The sequence below is a fragment of the Armigeres subalbatus genome, chromosome 3 (assembly GCF_024139115.2).
Source record: "Armigeres subalbatus isolate Guangzhou_Male chromosome 3, GZ_Asu_2, whole genome shotgun sequence".
NCBI lineage: Eukaryota > Metazoa > Arthropoda > Insecta > Diptera > Culicidae > Armigeres > Armigeres subalbatus.
The window spans coordinates 93,655,736-93,674,773 of record NC_085141.1 but is presented as its reverse complement, the minus strand read 5'-3'; the positions used below and the strand labels follow the sequence as shown (position 1 = coordinate 93,674,773).

At 36.4% G+C, this 19,038-nt stretch overlaps 2 protein-coding genes across 4 annotated transcripts in view; one reads left to right on the top strand and one right to left on the bottom strand.

The window, feature by feature from the left end:
• The window catches only part of LOC134226505 (uncharacterized), a 382,276-nt gene that overhangs the window by 53,823 nt on the left and 309,415 nt on the right, over positions 1-19,038 (top strand). The window lies entirely within an intron of this gene.
• Positions 623-18,866, bottom strand: LOC134221809 (uncharacterized). The gene is made up of 5 exons (XM_062700987.1): positions 18,849-18,866; positions 18,649-18,781; positions 17,432-18,343; positions 17,057-17,368; positions 623-714 (listed from the first exon to the last, which is right to left on the bottom strand). The coding sequence occupies exons 1-5, from the start codon at positions 18,864-18,866 to the stop codon at positions 623-625; spliced, it is 1,467 nt and encodes a 488-aa protein (XP_062556971.1).

The following is a 19,038-nucleotide window of genomic DNA, read 5'->3' as shown; positions in this document are numbered from 1 at the left end:
CTTAAATTTTTTTTAAGGTCAACTTTCGATTGTGGAGTTCTGCTTGTAGTTTTTGAACTGGATGTACCCCAGGGTGTTGAGTTTCGCTCAAAACTATTGTGCTGTGTAAAAAAACGAAAGATTCGGTGCCAATCTCTTATTTTTAAACATATTTAAGCAGTATTGTCCTGTATGCAAAAGATATGTTTTGACCAATTGTACGGAAATTCATTTAATATCTGAAATACAAGAAATAACTCGAATCTACAGCTTAGAAAACATTAAATTGCTCCACAGAGCTCCTCACACTCGGCGCGATCCGCTTCAAAAACATTAACTTCTGTTCCCAATACGACGACCACGGCGCGGCGTTCGTTAGTGGCTGTTGAAGTTGTTGATCTTGCTGCTGCTATTGGGCTACGTAAAGAAGAGACAGGTTCACTACTCTGCCTTTCCAAAGGTCCGGCAGAGTAGTGGCGGACGGAATGAAACGAAGGGACATCGCCCCCCGGCTTCCACCATCATCGCATCGTCATTGATTGCACGTATAGCAAGTGAATTTTTGCTTTCGCGCTTTGTTGCAACTCGTCCGCCGTTGTCGTCACCGTCGTCGTCGTCGTCCTCATCATTGGTCGGATTCCTTTTAAGATTGTCCGATATTCAGCGTGTTGGAGCCCTGAGAGCAACACAAGATACCGGCTCGTGAGGTGCCTTCGTTGATGCTGGGAGCTGGGGCTGCAACGTAGCATATGTTGGAATCGGAACAGCATTATGGGTTTGCTCAGGTGGTGGTAACTGGTGATGGATGCATTGCATATGTGGTGTGTGGCAGGGGACTGGGTCGCGCGAATCTTTTGTGGTGGAGCAGGTTTATGACTAGTTCTATAGTTGGACTTTCGAAGGTTGCTCTGGAAGGCTGGAATGGTAACTTTCAATTTTTTGTCACTTTTGTATTATGTATCATAGGGTTCTTCTAGTAAACTAGGCATAAAAAGGAATTTATCGAACAAGTTATAGTTGATTTTATTCTTCAATTTCTTTACCTTTACATTATCGAAATTAACATTTCTTTAACTTAAAGAAATCTGATGGACGTGAAACGATATCGATAGCGTGAAACATTAGTCTAGTTTGTGATTTAACAACTTTGCTTGCCAGTCTTTGAGATAAGATAATATTCTGTGCACTACGTGAGCTCCAGCACTCTTCACCACTTTTATATGGATTGTAGCAAAATAGATACTCAAAATATTATTTAACGATTTAGGTACATACCGCATCTTGATGCTTCATCGAAATTACAAAAAAAGTAAGTTTAAACCGTTTTTTTTATCCCTGTCTTTATTTGGTAGGCACTCTGTGTTACTTAACCGCTACTGTGCCGAGATCTACTGTGGCATTCTGCTGCCAGAATCCACACAAAATCATTTTTAGATTTTTCCATTATTCATTGTTGTTGTCGTTGCTGGTCCATATCACCGTGAGTCCATTGTGTCAATTTGTCCGTGTCGTGAATCCAATTATATAGTTCCATTGTTCGTTTGCCATTTATCCTAGTACGTTGGAGGGATGCCTCCGAGAAGAACAATTTGTCAGTCGTCACCAGGTAGTCGTATCGGTAAGGGCGTTCCCCAATACACCACCGCATAGGCTGCGCATTCGGCGACTGACGAGGGTTTGGTGGAGGGGCTGGGAATCGAACCCATGACCATTCGCTTGTAAGGCGAACGTGTAACCAACGCAGCCTACGAGACCCTCTTGTTTAAACAGTTTCTAATTCAATATTTTTTGCAGATCAGAGCAAGATTGTTTTTTCTTTATCCCAATAATATTGAAGGTTTTATTATGCTCTTTTGAAACTCCTTTTGAACCGGCGATGTTACTTGGGATGTCTTTATCACATTGTTGAAGTGTTTCATGACATTCTTAATGCACCTTGATCCTCAGCCGCGTTTATAATCCTTCTGAACAGCGTTTATTCATCCGAGAAAAGATTCCCGTTATTTCACCACACTTCTCGCAATTGTTACTCTTCGTGTTGGAGGTTTGGAGGTCGCGATCAGCGATGCCAGATTGCTTCAACATCAATTCCGTAGATTCGCTAAAAAATTTTGGCTGTCGCTATTTCGGCGCTCCTCCACAATCCTATTATACAACCCTAGCAGCACACATGTTTCACCTTGTCACATAACAGTTGCAGTAAGTTATGTGACCAAATTTAGTCACAATCAAGTTGCTGCAACCATTTTTGTTTGACTTGTGCTGCTCGGGAAAACATCACAGGACAGATCTCTAATTTTTCTCAATGCATAGAAATAACAACTAACCGTCCAAAATTTATAGTTACTGGTCTTGTTATATTCTAACCACATACAAACATTGCACAATTACCTTACCATCACCTTACGAGCATGCTGCATGAAATGAAGTTTAGTACAACAATGTCAACAGAAGGCGCTAGTGTGAGATGTCAAATACAAAGATATACGATGCGTGCGCCTCTGGTTGTGAAATTCGTCATCAGTTGAATTTGAAACGACCGTTGAGCACATGGTCGATAGGAATTTCATCAGTGTTACGTCGGTTTGTCTGTGTCCTAACTTTCATGAAAAACCAAACAGAAATAGATTCAAGGCATAGTGCCCTCTACACACATTTTCACATTCGCCGTAATGGCAGTTGCTATACATATTTTTGACAGTAACTGCACAGACAAACAGACATAACACATTGAACATTTACTCACCGGATTCATTGTCGTTCAAACACTAACGACATCTGTTGATTTTAGTTAGTTGGACAAATCACGAACCAGATGGCGGTAGTGAGCAAACGTCAAACTCGAGCAAATCCGATGCGCGCGCCACGAGTGATCGATTGGCCAACTAATCATTATTTGATTTGACCAGTAAATCAGTGAACGATGGAAATTTGACGAGTGTTATGTCTGTTTGTCTGTGGTAACTGTTTCCAACGCTGATACTACCTACATTTTATTTATTGAACTTTGTTGAAAATTTTAACATAGAATCAGTTTAATACTATGGACTTCTTATTGTTCATATTTCAAATTATTGAGCTTTAGCGCTGGCGGTGCCATAGTTGTGGTAATGTTGATTAACCAACAACGTAATGAGTTCATTCATAATTTGGCGTCAGCATAAGAACTATAACTAATCCAGTGCAGCAATAAAACAAAGCCCTATTTTGACACTGAAATTAAGATTGTAAACGAAGAAAATCCTCAAAATATCAGGATTACAATCCATCCATTACCAAACTGTTTTTTAATCCATGAGCGGCTGCCCCATTAGTTACAAGTTCCTCCAGAAAACCCTCGAAAATAATCTTGAAATAATCATTCTGGTGTTATTTCGTAAATTTATCCAGAAATTCTATAGATAGTCTTCTAAACATTTTTCTGTAAATACTTTACACAATTACATGGGACAAACCTCCAGGAATTAATTCGGTAAAACATCCGAAACAATCTTCAGGCATACCTTCATTTTTTGGAATTCTATCAGAAATCCTCTAAATATCCATAAAAATCTATTCAAGGAATTCATTTTTAAATCAAAAAAATTTAACTGGACTTCCTTTGGAAAATCCTTTGCAAATGAATTCAGAAACTTCTTCGGAACCTCCTAAAGGAGTTGCTTTCGAATTCCACTAACTTCCCACAAATTCCTTCGGAAATTTCTATAGGACAACCTTAGTAAGTTCCGTAAAGAATTCTTCCGGAAATTTGTTCAGAAATTCTTCTAAGGATTATTAAGGCAATTCTTCCAAAAATTCCTTTAATGAGCGAGATGGATCAACTAGGTCCGAGCTCTATGACAGACAAAGAAAAAAAAATCCTTTAATAATATTTTCAGAAATATCTACAGGAATTAATTCAGAAATTATTTTATTAATTTTTATGGAAATCGCTACACGAAAAATTCCATTTATTCAAAAGTTTATTCAGTAATTCATTTGGAATTTCATCTAGAAAATCCTAGGACGAAGCTCTAGGAGTATCCGAACGAATTACAAAAGGAATTTTCAAAGTTTTGTAGAAGAATGTTTGACATTCAGAAGAAGAATTTTCAGGGGATTTCCTGTAGAAACTTTCGATGAAACTTCTGGAGAAATTTATTTTGAACTTTTCCGAACGTACTCCTTGAAAAACATGCAATTACCGGCGGATTTTTTGAAAAAAAATGGAACTCCTGGAAGAGCTCCCGAAAGTTTTTTTGGAGGAATTTTCAAATGAATTATTGAAGAATTTTCCGAAGTATAACTTGAGTGGATTTTCGAAAAGTAAATTCTAAAGGAAATTCTGAGATAATTGCTAAAGTCGGAAATTCCTTTAGCAATTATCTCAGAATTTCCTTTAGAATTTACTTTCCGAGGAGTTTCTAAAATAATTTCTTAGGGAACTTCCGGATGAATCCCTGAAGAGTTTTTCGAAGGAATTTGCATTGAAATGTCAAATGGGAATTTCCGCCAGGATTTATAAAAATTGGCGAAAAATCAGAACAATTTTGGCGTAAGCAAACAAATTTGAGGAAAACTATTGCTTCATGGATCATACAAAAGAATTATTTTCAATGTGATTATTTTCTGGGTGTTAGGCAATTAGGTGGTAATCTAGGTCAATGATCGACCAGAAAATTCAAGATTGCTTTTATCATCTACGGTACCAGCATGGAAATTGATCTCTCTTCAACTCTGATACTCTTCCCTTTCTCTTCAAATGGAAGCAAGACAGAAGTTCGTTCGATTCAAATCGTAACGAAAATTGCCCACGGCTCGCTTTTTAAAATCCACTTCTATAAAAAAAATGTCTGCCGAATCTCAATGGAACTATCAATTCTAATGTTTCCGCCTCTAATTCTATCATGAAAATCCAGTTAACCTTATGCAGAAGTAATCTACACATCCCATAAATCAAAGAGGTTCGAATGTTTTTGAGTTGTTTGATACAGCTTGGTATAGTCTATTTTTTCGTCTGTGAGTTATATATTCATATTTAGAATTGAATTAAGCCGATACAACTATTTAAAAAAAGCATGCTCCCTCGTATTAGAGGCATTCCACGGGGGCATGTCAGTCGATCCTGAGCGACCATTTCGAAAATATTTGAAACTCTGCGCAGTTTTTCAATTTCATCTAAATCGTCATTTTTCGATATCAAATCTTCATATTGAGTCACGACTAACTTTTCAAAAGGGTGTATGTGAAAATGGTTCAAAAATATTTAAAAAGCTGCACAGCAAAAACGGAATGTTCGATTGTTATGATTTTTTCAGCAAAGTTAGACAACTAAATGGTGATTCTTAAGAAAATATGCACAGTAAAAAAAAATTTTTTTTGCCTTTAAAAATATCATTTTTGTCACAAAAACTCAAATATCTCAAAACCCTATCTTTTTTCGAACGTAATTTTTTAGGAAAACGGTCCATTATATTAGCTATCTACCATAAAAATTTGGTGATGGTAAACTAATAAACAAAAAGTTATGACATTTCAAACATTTCACAATTTTCACATTTAGTAAAAAAAATTTTTTCTGTGTGTTATTTCGAGAATTGCAGTTTGATGCAGATTTTATTGTTAAGGGACGTGATTTAAACAAGTTGTTTTCATGATATTTTGATTTAATTATTCATAGCATCTATAAGAAACTTAGACACGATCCAGTGTTGTGATCAAAAGTATTGATAGTGTCATAATTTTCATTGCACGTGACTGGCGAAAAATTCTTTTAATAGTGTTGAAACCTGTTGATAATAACGTTGATAGAAACATATCAGAAATGTAATTTTTAAGACAAAAGCTGCAAAATCAAAGATTTATATACACGTGTACGTCTATAGTTGACCTGCAAAAAATATACCTCTTAGAGAATAGACTTTATGATCGGGAGGAAACGGGTATCTTCAACAACAACAAATGCATGATAGGTACATACCATGACAATGCTCACGAAAAAGCAAAAAAATTACTACTACTAAGGTTGTTAAAGATCTTATAGTAATTTTTATCTTCAGTCAAGCAAATGACACCAAACTAGTCAGTAAAAACTTAAAAGTGATTTTGTTTATTGAAATATTACGAACAACATGAGTAGCCGCTTTCTCAACTGTTGTAGGCCGTTTGATGGAAAAAAGTGTTCAAAAGAGTTACGAAATCTCACCGAAAGCACCATAGATAAACTGAAAGCGACTGGTTATGCTCCAATGTCCACATTGAATACAATTTTACGCATTTGCACGTCCTGCCGTCTAAACGTTGACAAAAGAGCAATCTGTATATCATCGGTTGAGCAGAGCGCAGGAAGTTCGAAAACGACAGCAACTGAGGAATTGCCAGATGTATCGACAACAACTGAGGAATTACCAGAAGTATTAAGTGCTGAGAGCCTTGCCACCGTACCATCAGCGAAATCTGTTTCAACAAATCAATCGGAAGATGAGTGTATCCAAAAGGTCAACATCGAACGCTTTAACGAGGGCATAGCTGAGATAAAAGTGACTCCGATTAAATGGAGTAAGATGGACTACGTTTATTACCCGGAGAAAAATACCGTGAAATAAACGAAGCTGTACGAAGAAACCTCTTCAAATTAGGACCTGATGATGTGGAAAATACAGACTACGATGAGGTAATTATAAATATGAAGGAAAGGTTCTCGAATGCAGCCACGACAAGGAAAGAAACATTATTGATTTTGTCGATGCTGCCAAGTTCGTGGTCTATTCAGGATGCCATTGATGAGTTCAAAACCAATAGAAATACAGTAAAAGAGGCAAAACAATTGAAGAATAACTGTCTTTCAACCAAAAATACTAGGTCTAGTACTGCATTAACAGATGAGACAAAAGAAATAGTAGTTCAATATTTTGAAGATGATGAAGTAAGTCGAGCTATGCCTGGTCAAAAAGATTATGTATCAGTAAAAAAAGATGGAAAGCGTCAAGCAATCCAAAAACGATTAATGATGACGACTTTGATGATGATGATGATGATGATGGTCCCGCCACATACCCCTACAAAGGTTTGAGCTGGACGAGTTATCTTTAAGATAATTAATTAAGATCAATTTAATCAGATTTGCAAACAAATAAAAAACGATCCGATTATTTCTACAGATATAAATTTGCATGTAACTTTCCATTACTATACAGCAAAAACATAAATTTAAAAATTAACTGCTGATATCAACTTTAAACTTTTGCAAGCATCAGTAGTGATACTTCGAGCTCCACAAAAGGCAAAAGAAAGAAGCGTACACACGCTTCAAGGAAATTCACGATAATATTAAAATAGGTTTTTCCTCATTTGCAAGCCTTCGGCAAAGGCAATGCAAGCTTCTTTCCAATTCAGGAACACATAATGTGTGTGTGTGCACAACCCATGAGAATATTAATCTTATTTTACATAGTTTGAAAAGAATCAATTTAACAAAGGATATTAAAATGTTAACTGGTAGTCTTTTGTGTGAAAATACAACATCAAATTGCTATCTACGATCTTGTTCGGATTGTCCAGATTCTTCATCATTGGAAAATACTTTATTCGCTAGTTTGAAGAAAAATATATTGATCAGTTATCATTTGAGCAATGGGTGACCACGGATAGGTGTGACGTAGAAACTATTGTAAAACCTGTAGATGAGTTTGTGTCATATTTTTGCTTGAAATTAGAAAGTTTAATCCCTCACGATTTCATTAAAACAGAACAATCCAGCTTTTTAAAAAATACGAAAAATACATTACAAAATGGTGAATTTTTAGTCATTTGTGATTTTTCTGAAAATTACAGCTTTGTATTGCAAGATGAAGTGCAGTCCCATCACTGGAACGTACAACAAGCTACAATTCATCCATTCGTTATTCATTTTAATGGAAGTACGCAAATTGAACACTTAAGTTTTATTATAATTTCCGAAGATTTAAGACACGATTCAGTATCCGTAAACTTGTTCATTGAAAAAATGATTAACTTTTTACGCGTTGATAAGCATAAAGAAGTCAAAAAGATATATTTCATGTCTGATGGAGCAGCGTCGCAGTACAAAAATCGTAAGAATTTTTCGAGTCTATGTCAATTTAAATCAATGTACAGAATTGATGCAGAATGGCGTTTTTGCTACATCACATGGCAAAGGTCCTTGTGATGCTATTGGAGGAACAATAAAGCGCATGGCCACAAGAGCAAGCTTAGCCAAAGAACGTGAGCATCCAATTAAAACTGCGAAAGAACTTTTGATTGGGCAAATCGTAGAAAAGACAAAGATTTAACCAAATTATCATTTTGTTTTACTACTACTGAAGAGTACGAAATAAAGGCTTCAGAGCTCAGCGAGCAATTTAATAACGCGAAAACGATCCAAGGAACCCAAAAATTTCACTGTTTCATTCCATTGTCGGAAAATAAAATTAAAGCAAAACTATACTCAAACTGTGCTGATAATAATTCAAAAGTGTTCGATATTTTAAAAAATTTGAATAAAAATAAATAAAAAATAAGTATTAATAAACCGTTTTCATGATATCATAACCCATACCAAAATTCAAACCCAAAACTCTTAGAGTTTCTATAACAACATTGTGTAACTGCCACATTTAATTTAATACTTAGGATAATATTAATTCATTTTTATTTATTTATACATATAATATACATAATATCGATGAATACATAAATATGGAATATCATACAAACAACTTGTTTAACTCACTCACTGCGATTCTTGAAAAAAAAAAATACACGGAAATTTTTTTTTGTTTACTATATGTGAAAATTGTGAAATGTTTGAAATGTCATAACTTTTTTGTTTATTAGTTTACCATCACCAAATTTTTATGGTAGATAGCTAATATAATGGACCGTTTTCCCTAAAAAAATTACGTTCGACAAAAGATAGGGTTTTGAGATATTTGAGTTTTTGTGACAAAAATGATATTTTTAAAGGCAAAAAAATTTTTTTTACTGTGCACATTTTCTTAAGAATCACCATTTAGTTGTCTAACTTTGCTGAAAAAATCATAACAATCGAACATTCCGTTTTTGCTGTGCAGCTTTTTAAATATTTTTGAACCATTTTCACATACACCCTTTTGAAAAGTTAGTCGTGACTCAATATGAAGATTTGATATCGAAAAATGACGATTTAGATGAAATTGAAAAACTGTGCAAAGTTTCAACTCAATAGAAAATCATGAATTAAAAATTTTCTTAAATTTTGATGCTGTTGCTTGGAATCGCTCATTATTATTGTCTGAAAGTAATAAATTGAAGGGGCAACAATAAAATTTCCATTTTTTTAGAATTTTAAATTTTTTTTTAATAAATCCAATGAGTTTTTGATTTTTTTTTTCATTTTAAAAATAATTATTATTATCTTCCCTTGACCTTTCGGAGACCAATAGGACATAACTTTCAATAAATATTTGTAACGGTCTTTCCCTCTAAATAGAAACCCATACCTATATCAGGAACTTATATATTGTTTACTCAACTTGATTTAAATTTGAAACCAGATCAATTGAAACTAAAAGTGTAGTAGAAATCCGTAGATTTCCGCAGAAATTTTCAAATTTCCGTAGTTTTTATCCACGGATCCGTAGATCCGTAGAAAGCACTCAATTCCGTAGATCTACGGAAATTTCCGTAGATCTGGCATCGCTGGTCGCGATGACAAATCGAAAATAATACTGAAGTAAAAAATCACCAACGCCCATCGTCGTATAACGGTACCGGTTGGTCGGTCGTCATCGTCAATCGAAACTCGGTGGTGATTTTGCGACCCCCATTCGCTTACACTGGAAATATTCTTCATTCCGCCAAGACCGATGTGTCAACAAATCGTGACTCCAATCTAAACTGCGTCATTCATTTCCGCCCCCTGTGGCATCGATCACCTGATGGGCAGATTTCCGTAAACCGCCCGAACAGCCGAACCCGAATTTCCCCTTGCGGTCGATATGAACCTTCCGAAGAAGCGCTATTTCGCAAACTCATGGGGCCAGCACCTCGTTTCGTCTCGGTCATCTGTTTTGTGTGTGTATGCTTTTGCTTCGCCTGTAGAAGTAGGATAAATAGCCGGCACCACGCGACTATAAACTGCGTCCACAGCATTTGTGGGTACCTAATTCCACAGAACTTGTCCAATTAAAAAACTGTTGCCGAGATATGATGACGACAGCATTCACCACCGGAGACTGACAGCAAACCGTGAGCAATTTGTTCATAGTTTTAGCAACCGCCGCGATGTGATAATGTTTTAAATAATATTTGGGCTAGCCTTTCCGCAAATGTGAACCTCGACGTTAAAAGAAAAATACAAACTTTTCATGTGGGGTTTAGCACTACTTACTAGCTTGATTACAAACAAACCACAATCGTTAAATTTAAAACGTTTTTAACTAGAATTTAATTTTGTTCTATTTATTTTGGTCAATGCATGTGACTAATAGGAAAAAAGGTGACGCTTTGTCTATCAAATTTAACAAAAAAATCATAAGTAGTAATGCGTTTGGTATCGAAGCTTTATGTTTTTGGTGTGATCTAAAAAAAATAAGGCAAAATTTCACATTCATTTGAATGCGACGAAAATTGGTGGTGTCGGAGTGTTCAGTCCTGTTACCCTACCTGTTTCAGGTGGGTTCACTAAATTAGCATCTCTTCTGAAACGACGCAGACGTGTGTGGTGAGGTATGTGCGGATGATTCGCGTGACACCAATTCGGATGATAACGACAAATTCCGCATCGATTTCAACGCTTGGAATAACTTGTCATCCGTTGTGTGTGCTTCTGTCCTTCTGAAGGTCAATAATCATCCATTCGCCTCTCACTGTGGACTGGGTTCGTCGCTTGCCGTGTGAGTCAGATCTTTTTAACTTGCTGCGGCGGCAACGGCAGTCGTCGTTTATCTCCGCTTCACTTCCAGCGGCCAGTTTTTGCCACATGGAAGAACTCCAAAAGTTCAACAAGTACCATGGCAAGTGCCACACCGAAGAAGTAGAGAGTCCAGTTTTTTTTCGCTGAGTGGCTGATCTTCTTCAGTGCCTACCCACCACCATGCATTGAGTGTGTGTTTTTCTTTGCTTCCCAACATCATCACCCGGTTGTTGCTGGTGCGTGAAATGGTCCATCGCGGGAACTTGAACTCGGCTGAACTTTCCGGGCGAGTGTGGTGCTACAGCTTCGGCGGTGATTAGGTTAGAGGGTGGTTTGGTTACTTCACTGCGGAGAACGCTTTTATGGAATTCCCCATATGAATATGTATGTGGGTTTATTATGTTATTTTTTATTTAGAACGAAGTTATCGCAAACTTTATTATATTAAAGAATTTTAATGTTTTTGTACGCTCAAGAATATTAATGGGCTGTAATTTACGCAAATATGTATCAAAAATCGAAATATTTGGATGGGTTGTATACTATTTCGCCAAAAAACTTCACCGGATTTTTTTTCGCTGTGCGCCATCACGCGGAAGGTATCATTTCTCCGAAAGACATTTCGTGGAATGCACCTTTTCACCGAGATATATTTCGCGGAATGCTATTTAGCGAAATCAATTAAGAACTATTTTGAATTTATTTTGACTTATTAAATGCTGCTAGTGTATTGTAATCCGGTCTAAATTCTCTTAGATTGCGGTATAAATCAATGAATGAAGGCAATGTTTTATTTCAATAAGCGCATTTGACCAGCAGTGAGGAGATAATGCCTTCTGGGCACGTTTGCTCGGTATGAAGCAAAGAAAGGGAATAGTCCTTCTATGGATGAACACATCTGTCCGGTATAAAGCAAAGATTAATAATATGGTAATTGAAATTGCTTTATTATTGTTATTGCTTATTGAATTATTTCGTAAACGATTTTTTTTTCAATTCCACTGGGTATTTCTTCTAAAAGGAAGGAATTGCTTTCGAAATTCCTTTCCGAAAATATTTCAGGTTTTCCTTTAGAAATTTCTTCGAAAACTCCTTCAAGCATTTTTTTTAATGAAATTCTTTCCACTCCCGGAATTCTCTCCAGGAATTATTTAGAAAATTAAGCCATTATTTTTTTTTTGACATTCCTCCGGAAAATCTTATGAAAAGGCCTTTGCAAATTTATTCGCAAATTCCTTCGGAACTTCCTTTTGCGTTTATTAAAACTATACAAAATTCCTTTTGAGATTCCTGCAGGAATTATTCCGAAAATGATGCTTGCGTTTTTTCCCAGAAGTTTATAAATGATGAAATAGAAATGAATTTTTGGAGGGGTTTCTAACGGAAATGTCAAAGGAATTTCCAGTGTAATTTTCCGAAGGAACTCTTGCAGTAATTTCTGTATGATTCCTGAACGGATTTCTGAATAAATTTTTAATTTCCGAAAGAATTTCGAAAAGGATATTTGAAGGTCTTATGAAATTTCTAATTAAAATAAAAGTTATGTCCGAAGAAAATCCTGAAGGAATTTTGGAAAGAATTCCTTGTTGAAATTCTGAAGAAATTCCTACGAGGAAATAGGATTTTCAAGAAATTCTTCCTAGAGTTTTGGAATTGCTGAAAGAACTTGTTTGAAAAAAAATCTGAAATAATTGCTGAAGCAATTCATTAAAAAATTCCTAATTCAATTTTGGCATGAATTCCTAAAGCAATTTCCGAAGGAATTCATAAAAATATCATATATAAGAAATTCTTCAAAAGAATGTTTTCCTGAAAAAAGTTCCGTAGGTATTCTTTAAAGAATTTCTGAATGGTTTTCCGTAAAAAAACCAAACAAATTTTCAATGAAATATAAAAAGGAATTCCTAAAGGTTTTTTTTCAAAAGGAATTGCTAAAAGAATTCCGGAAGAGATTCGTAAAATAATTTGTAAAGGTATTCTCGAATTCGAATCTCTAGAAGAATTCCCGAGTAAAATTCTGAAGGAATTGTCGAAGAAATTTCGAAAAGTATTTCCGAAAATAATTTTAACCTTTCCAAAGAATTCCTAAAGAAATTTCCAAAGGGTTTCTCTTAAAACAATTTTCGTAGTTATTCGTAGAGAAATTTCCGAATAGAATTTCCAAGTTGAATCCCGAAGGAATTTCCGACATTCTTAAATTTCTGCTAGAATTTTTTAAGAGATTCCTCCAAAAATTCCTTCAAAATTTCTTAGGATTTCATCTGATAATCCTCCGGAAATTACTTAGGACAGTGGTGCTCAGTACTTTGGGCGTTTTTTCCTTAGTTTTCTTCTCACACAATAAAAATTTGCTTTGGTCATACAAATTAGCACTTGGTCGAAAGCTTTTAAATGTATCTATCTGCTGAATCTATCTGTATCTATCTGTATCTATCTATCTGTATGCTGTATCTATCTGCTGAAAAACGGATGTTGGTATTGAATTCGCTCGGTACGAAACGATTGAAGCAAAACAAGGGTGCGGCCCGCGGGCAAATCGTACGAAGTGATTTCAACACCAATATTCGTTTTAATATCCTCAGCTGATAGATATGTTTGACATTTCGCGTTAATATTCCTTGGAAAAACTCCGAATAACATTCCCGTATAATTTCCTGAGAAAAATGAAGATTTTTCTGAGTGAATTTTGCATTTGCCTTGGAAAATTCTTTAGGATTTCCGAAAAAAAATCTGTGGATTCTCCAGAGAAACATCCGGAAAATTTTCTTAGAAAATTTCAAATATTTCCTGACGTACTCGGTGGCTAGTGACTACCGCCTCTGCCTTATAAGCAGCAGATCGTAGGCTAAATCCCAGGCTCATCCCTGTTTAAGAAATAATGTGGCATAGACTATTCTACTTTCCCAGGCGAGACGTATGTTTTGCCTACATATGGATTTATTAGCCATTGTTTGAATCCAACAAAGATAATTTAATGTATTCAAAAATGAAGAACACGTAAAAATCAGGCAATGATGCAAATCGCGATTCGCATCATGAGCGATTGAGCTATGATACTGATAGGATTTGACTCGTACATGATTTAAACTACATACCAACACCAACATTCCCATCCTTTACCAACTGTTAGGACTCGGCCTATGCCGTTATTGATCTGCATTCAAGTGCTGCTTTAACGTGTACTTCAAGAATAGGTGGTAAATCCCAACTTCTATTCACTTAGATCGTAGTGCAATTTACACCAGCTCTGATTAATCACGGAGTAACAACCATTGGCATGTACAATCAGTCTAAGCTAAGTTAAACTAAACTAATAATATCTTGAGGAAATTTTGATAGGACATTCAAATTTTGATGAATGTCCTGAGTAAATTGCAGAGAAATTTTGAAGAATTCCCCCAGGATTTTTTTTTTCGTAATTTTTATTCCCGAAGAAACTCTCAAGAATTCCCTGAGGAAATTCCGAAAAAAAAAGTCCAGAAGAAATTTTAAGAATTTGGCCACCAAATTTTAAGTAGTTCTGAAGGAAATTCCGAAGAATTTCCCGAGGAAATCCCGGGGAATTCGCCAAAGAATTTTCGGACGAAGTTTCGTAGAATATCCGAGGAAAAGTTCCGAGTATATTTTAAAAAAATTAAGACGAACTTGCCGAGGAAATTTTGAAAAATTTGCAGAAAAAAAATCCAAAGGGTTTGCAGGGTAAATCTTGGAAAATTCCCCTAGAGAATCCCCAAGAATTTCCCCCAGGAGTTCCGAATTATTCACTGAAGAGATTCTGTCGAGAAAATTGGCTTTGGGTCAATTCGTCGAATAACTTTTAGTCGAATGACATTTAGTCGAATGGAAATTTTGTCGAATGTTGAAAGTGTTTATTCAGTAGTAGGCAATTAGGGTAATTTGCCAAATGTTGAACGGCTAATTTCTTTGCCTGTTGTTGAACACACGTGCATTTCTTATGAGAGTTCAACAATAGGCGACAAAATTAGCCGTTCTACATTAGTTAAATGGATAATTCGTCAACAGATTTAATTTCGACCAAATCATCATTTGACCTAAAGTCTATTCGACGTCATGTCTAAAGACGAAACATCATTCGACAAAATTTCTTTTGCTCTGGTTCATCGTAGTCGGTTAGAGGGGTTCGCCAAAGTCAATATCCAATCAAAATATTCTCGGAATATTCACCGTTTTCGTATTATTTATTCTTTTTATGAACCCATCTTTCTTTGGACAATATTGGAGCAATAATAATTATGTGACTTTTAGAAACACCGCAATAAATCATTTGTTTTTAAATTGTTATTGACCAAATTTCCTTTCTTTCAAACATCCATTCGACTGAACGTCATTAGACTAAATATGCCAAGATTATTAATTCAAATATCCGTTTAAGACCAAATGTCCTTTCAACCAAACGTCATTCGATCAGATGTACGAATAACTAACATAGCAACAGTAAGACAACGAACAGAAGATAACATTCTAAAAGGAAATGGACAGTAGGGTAACCAACTTGATTTGGACCCCTACACATTTTGGACCCTCCTGGCGACATTTTCTTGATTTCTGAACTAAAATCAATGCCGCTGCTAATTCCTCCATTGGCTTCGGAAAAATAATATTGTTCAGCATCTGTCTCACTGGTTTCCCGTGCGATATTTAGATGAAATTTCGTGGAAACGAGTTTGTTCAAGAAGGCGAGCGTTACAATGCGTAACGATTAAAAGTATACATTACTGAAAATCTCAGAACGTACACAATAAGTTTTTTGTCGAATATGTGAATTTAAAACGCAGGAATCTTCTCATTGATGCATGCCAATCGAAAGATAAGACTTTGCTTCGGCGAAATTGACCAGTGTAAATTAGAAATTCGACTTTGAAGAGATTAAATTGGGGGTGTCCAAAATGTGTACATTCTGGGGTCCAAAATATGTTGCACTGTCCAAAACGAAGAATATTTTCATTTCAGAAAATGGCAAATTTCACCGATTTATCAATAACTGAAGCCCATTTCGAATTTCTTTTTTATAAATAAAACCTTCATCTTTGAAGTTGTGCCATTTCCGCCCGTATCGAACCTGTATTTCAATAGATATAAGTATATATTGGGAAGTACTTTCTCTAGGGGTCCAAAATAGGACAGTTACCCTAGTGAACAAATTCTTTTCTAAAACTGTCTGAATGATCTACGTTTACGTGTGTCGGATTTAAGGCCTTACTCCGGGGATTTTTCAGATGACTACGCACATTAGATCTCTTCATGTTTTCAAAAAGTATAGAAAATTCATCTGTCCAGCCCAGGGATGCTGGAATTGAGGATCGCAGAACACAGGAATGACTGCAAAAACAGAAATCCGTGATCGGGGTTGGCGGTCCACTTCAAGGAAGATGTACATGTATTCGATTAAAGTAATACTAAAATTTTTAATCGAATACAAGACCAGGCAACCAGAACAATTGCGAAAGTATTCCAAATTAAAAAAAAAACAGCGAGAGTGTGGTACCTTTGACACAACCTTCAACGGATTACACTAGTCAACAGTGTTTTACTCCCTTCAACCATTCTCAGTGTACTTGAAAGATTTTTCTTCGCTGAATTCAGTCATGTAATCCATAGAATGTCATTCATTTTATTTCAAATTCATTGTATAGAATCCATACATTTCAACTTTTGTGTTTAGGTATTTTAAATAGCCGATTTCCAAAAAATAATGATAGTCATTAATAAATGCTTAAAGTAGTTCTTCATGTGATACCGATCAATTGCGGATCCGCTTGGATATTTTTCCTTTTTCTTCAGATGCCTCCACTTTATCCATATTTCGTTTGTTTTTCAATTTTAGATTTTTCATTTTATCCTTCAGTTCTTTCTTTTTCTCATTTTCAACTTTCTTCAAAGCTCGTCGCTGCTCAAGCAAAATTTTCCGCTCTTGTTTCTTCCTTTCGACGTCCGCTTTTTTCGATGCCCGTTGTTCGACGGCTTCCTGACGACGAATCGCAGCGTTTTCTTTTTCTTGCTCCTTCTGTTCAAGCTCTTGAATGCGCTCTGCAGCAGTTAGGATGAAATGGCGTTTTTGTCTGTAGTTACGTTTTATTTGCTTCCGTTTCGGAGTTGGTGGAAGTTGTAGGAAATTAGAAATACTAATGCGACGAGGACCATGGTCAGTAATTCGTGACCCACCTTCAGCTCTTGAAAATTGGATTCCGATTGATGTTTGACTTATTGCCGATTTTGTATTGACGTTTTCCATTAGTGCAGTTTCCGAATTGATAGGATCTTCAGCATATGACGAGGTGTGCAGTAGCATTGGGGAAGTACCTACCATTTGCGGTGTGTTCGGAATTGGCGACAGCTGGCGTGGTAACGGAGACAGGCTTGGTTCAAAATCAGAATCCGGTGTAGATGACCAAAGCGTTATTTTCGGAGATGGAGGTGTTGCCAAAAATCCTGAAGCTACTAAGAGACTTTCCGCCGAGGACTCATTGGAGTTTTCTGTGGAGTATGTAATTACTGTCAAAGTTGGTGGATCTCGTAAGCTGGACCCGGTTAACGAACCCACAGGCACTACTGGAACATTCGGCACAGCTTCTATTTCCGATGATCTCGCCAAACATCTACTGTAATCAATGGCATCCACATCAAAGGGAAAAAGTCCACACCTACGAAATCCAGCGCGGATAGTAGCCGTTTTTATTCCGGTTCGGATAGCAGTATCTAGGGCACCTCCAAAATGGTCAATCGTGAAGGTGTTTCCATCGTTCTCCATCTTCCATTGGTCGATTACCTTAGTCCACTGGTTTTTAAGGGGCTTGAATATTGAAACATCACAGGGTTGCATTATGTGCGTTGCATTCGGGTATAATGCGATTAAAATTATTCCCAAAGTAGCACAAGCCTCTGCTGCTTCAATGCCAGTGTGGGAAGAGTGGCCGTCTACAAAGAAGATAACCGGAAACGGAACATTGCGGCGCACTAACGATGGATACAGAATGTTCTGAATGTAAGCCTGGAAATTTTCTCTGTCCATCCAGCCGCGCTCCGATTTGCCAACACCCCAATCGGATTGCATGCTCATCAGAATATGTTTCGATAGACGCTTGTACGGCAGGATGATATCCGGCGGGAACATATACCCATCAGCATCAAAGGTGAACAAAACCGTAATATTCTTCTTTGGGTCTGCTTTCTGAACGAGGTACACATTTCGATTTCCTTTCGTTGCAATAACTGACTTCGTCTCTGGATCGAAAAGGAACATCGTTTCGTCTCCATTCAGAATTCGCCGCGGGTCTTTCAGGATATCTGACAGATTTTCCTTTGCGACGTAGTCTCCAATTAATTGAAACCACTTCCTGATATCGGATTCACAGACAGTTGCAGCCGCATGACTTATGCTTTCGGGCTTCGGGATAGACAATGCATCGATCACTCCTCGACGTTTTAAGAATAGTTCCAACCACTTATAACCTGTGAAACAAAGGAAGGGAAAAATACATAAATATTGAATCATTTATTAGGAATATTATATAAAATATCTGTGTTATCGGGAGTGTTATCCTTAAAAATTGTGTCCCGGTTCGTCGAGTCCAAAAACGTCTTCACTCTCGAAAACAGAGCGTCCTTCGTGCAAGGAAATCCTCGTTTTTCCATCTCCTTAATCCATTGCGCAAGTTTGTTCTCATCGTGCTGGGAAAGCACTGGTTTAGGTCCACGGGAAATTTTTCCTGACCACTTGGAGCTTAGTCGAAAATGAAGCGTTCCTTTCGGTATGCCGTAGTGACTAGCAGCTTTTCCCAACGTCATTATCTTTGACTTCACAGCGGCTACTGCATGATTGAGGTTAGATTCCGGATACTGTTTTTGTTTGCTTCGATTTTTAGCAACTTGCTTTTCAGTTAGTGTTTCCTGTAATAAAAGAAAAGTTGAACAGATCAATAATGTATGTAATGCATCATTTAAATGATTATTTTACCGTATTATCCATGTCCATTTTGAGGGAAGAGAACAACTATCTAACGACACAAATAATTTTATTGCTACACGAACTGAAGTTGTAAACAAGCCAAATGTCATGGACCGTGTGGCCAGAAATTATTCATTAAAAATGCGAAAGTTTGGATTTTCTATGAATATTATGCGAATATTGTTAAATAAGCTTAATA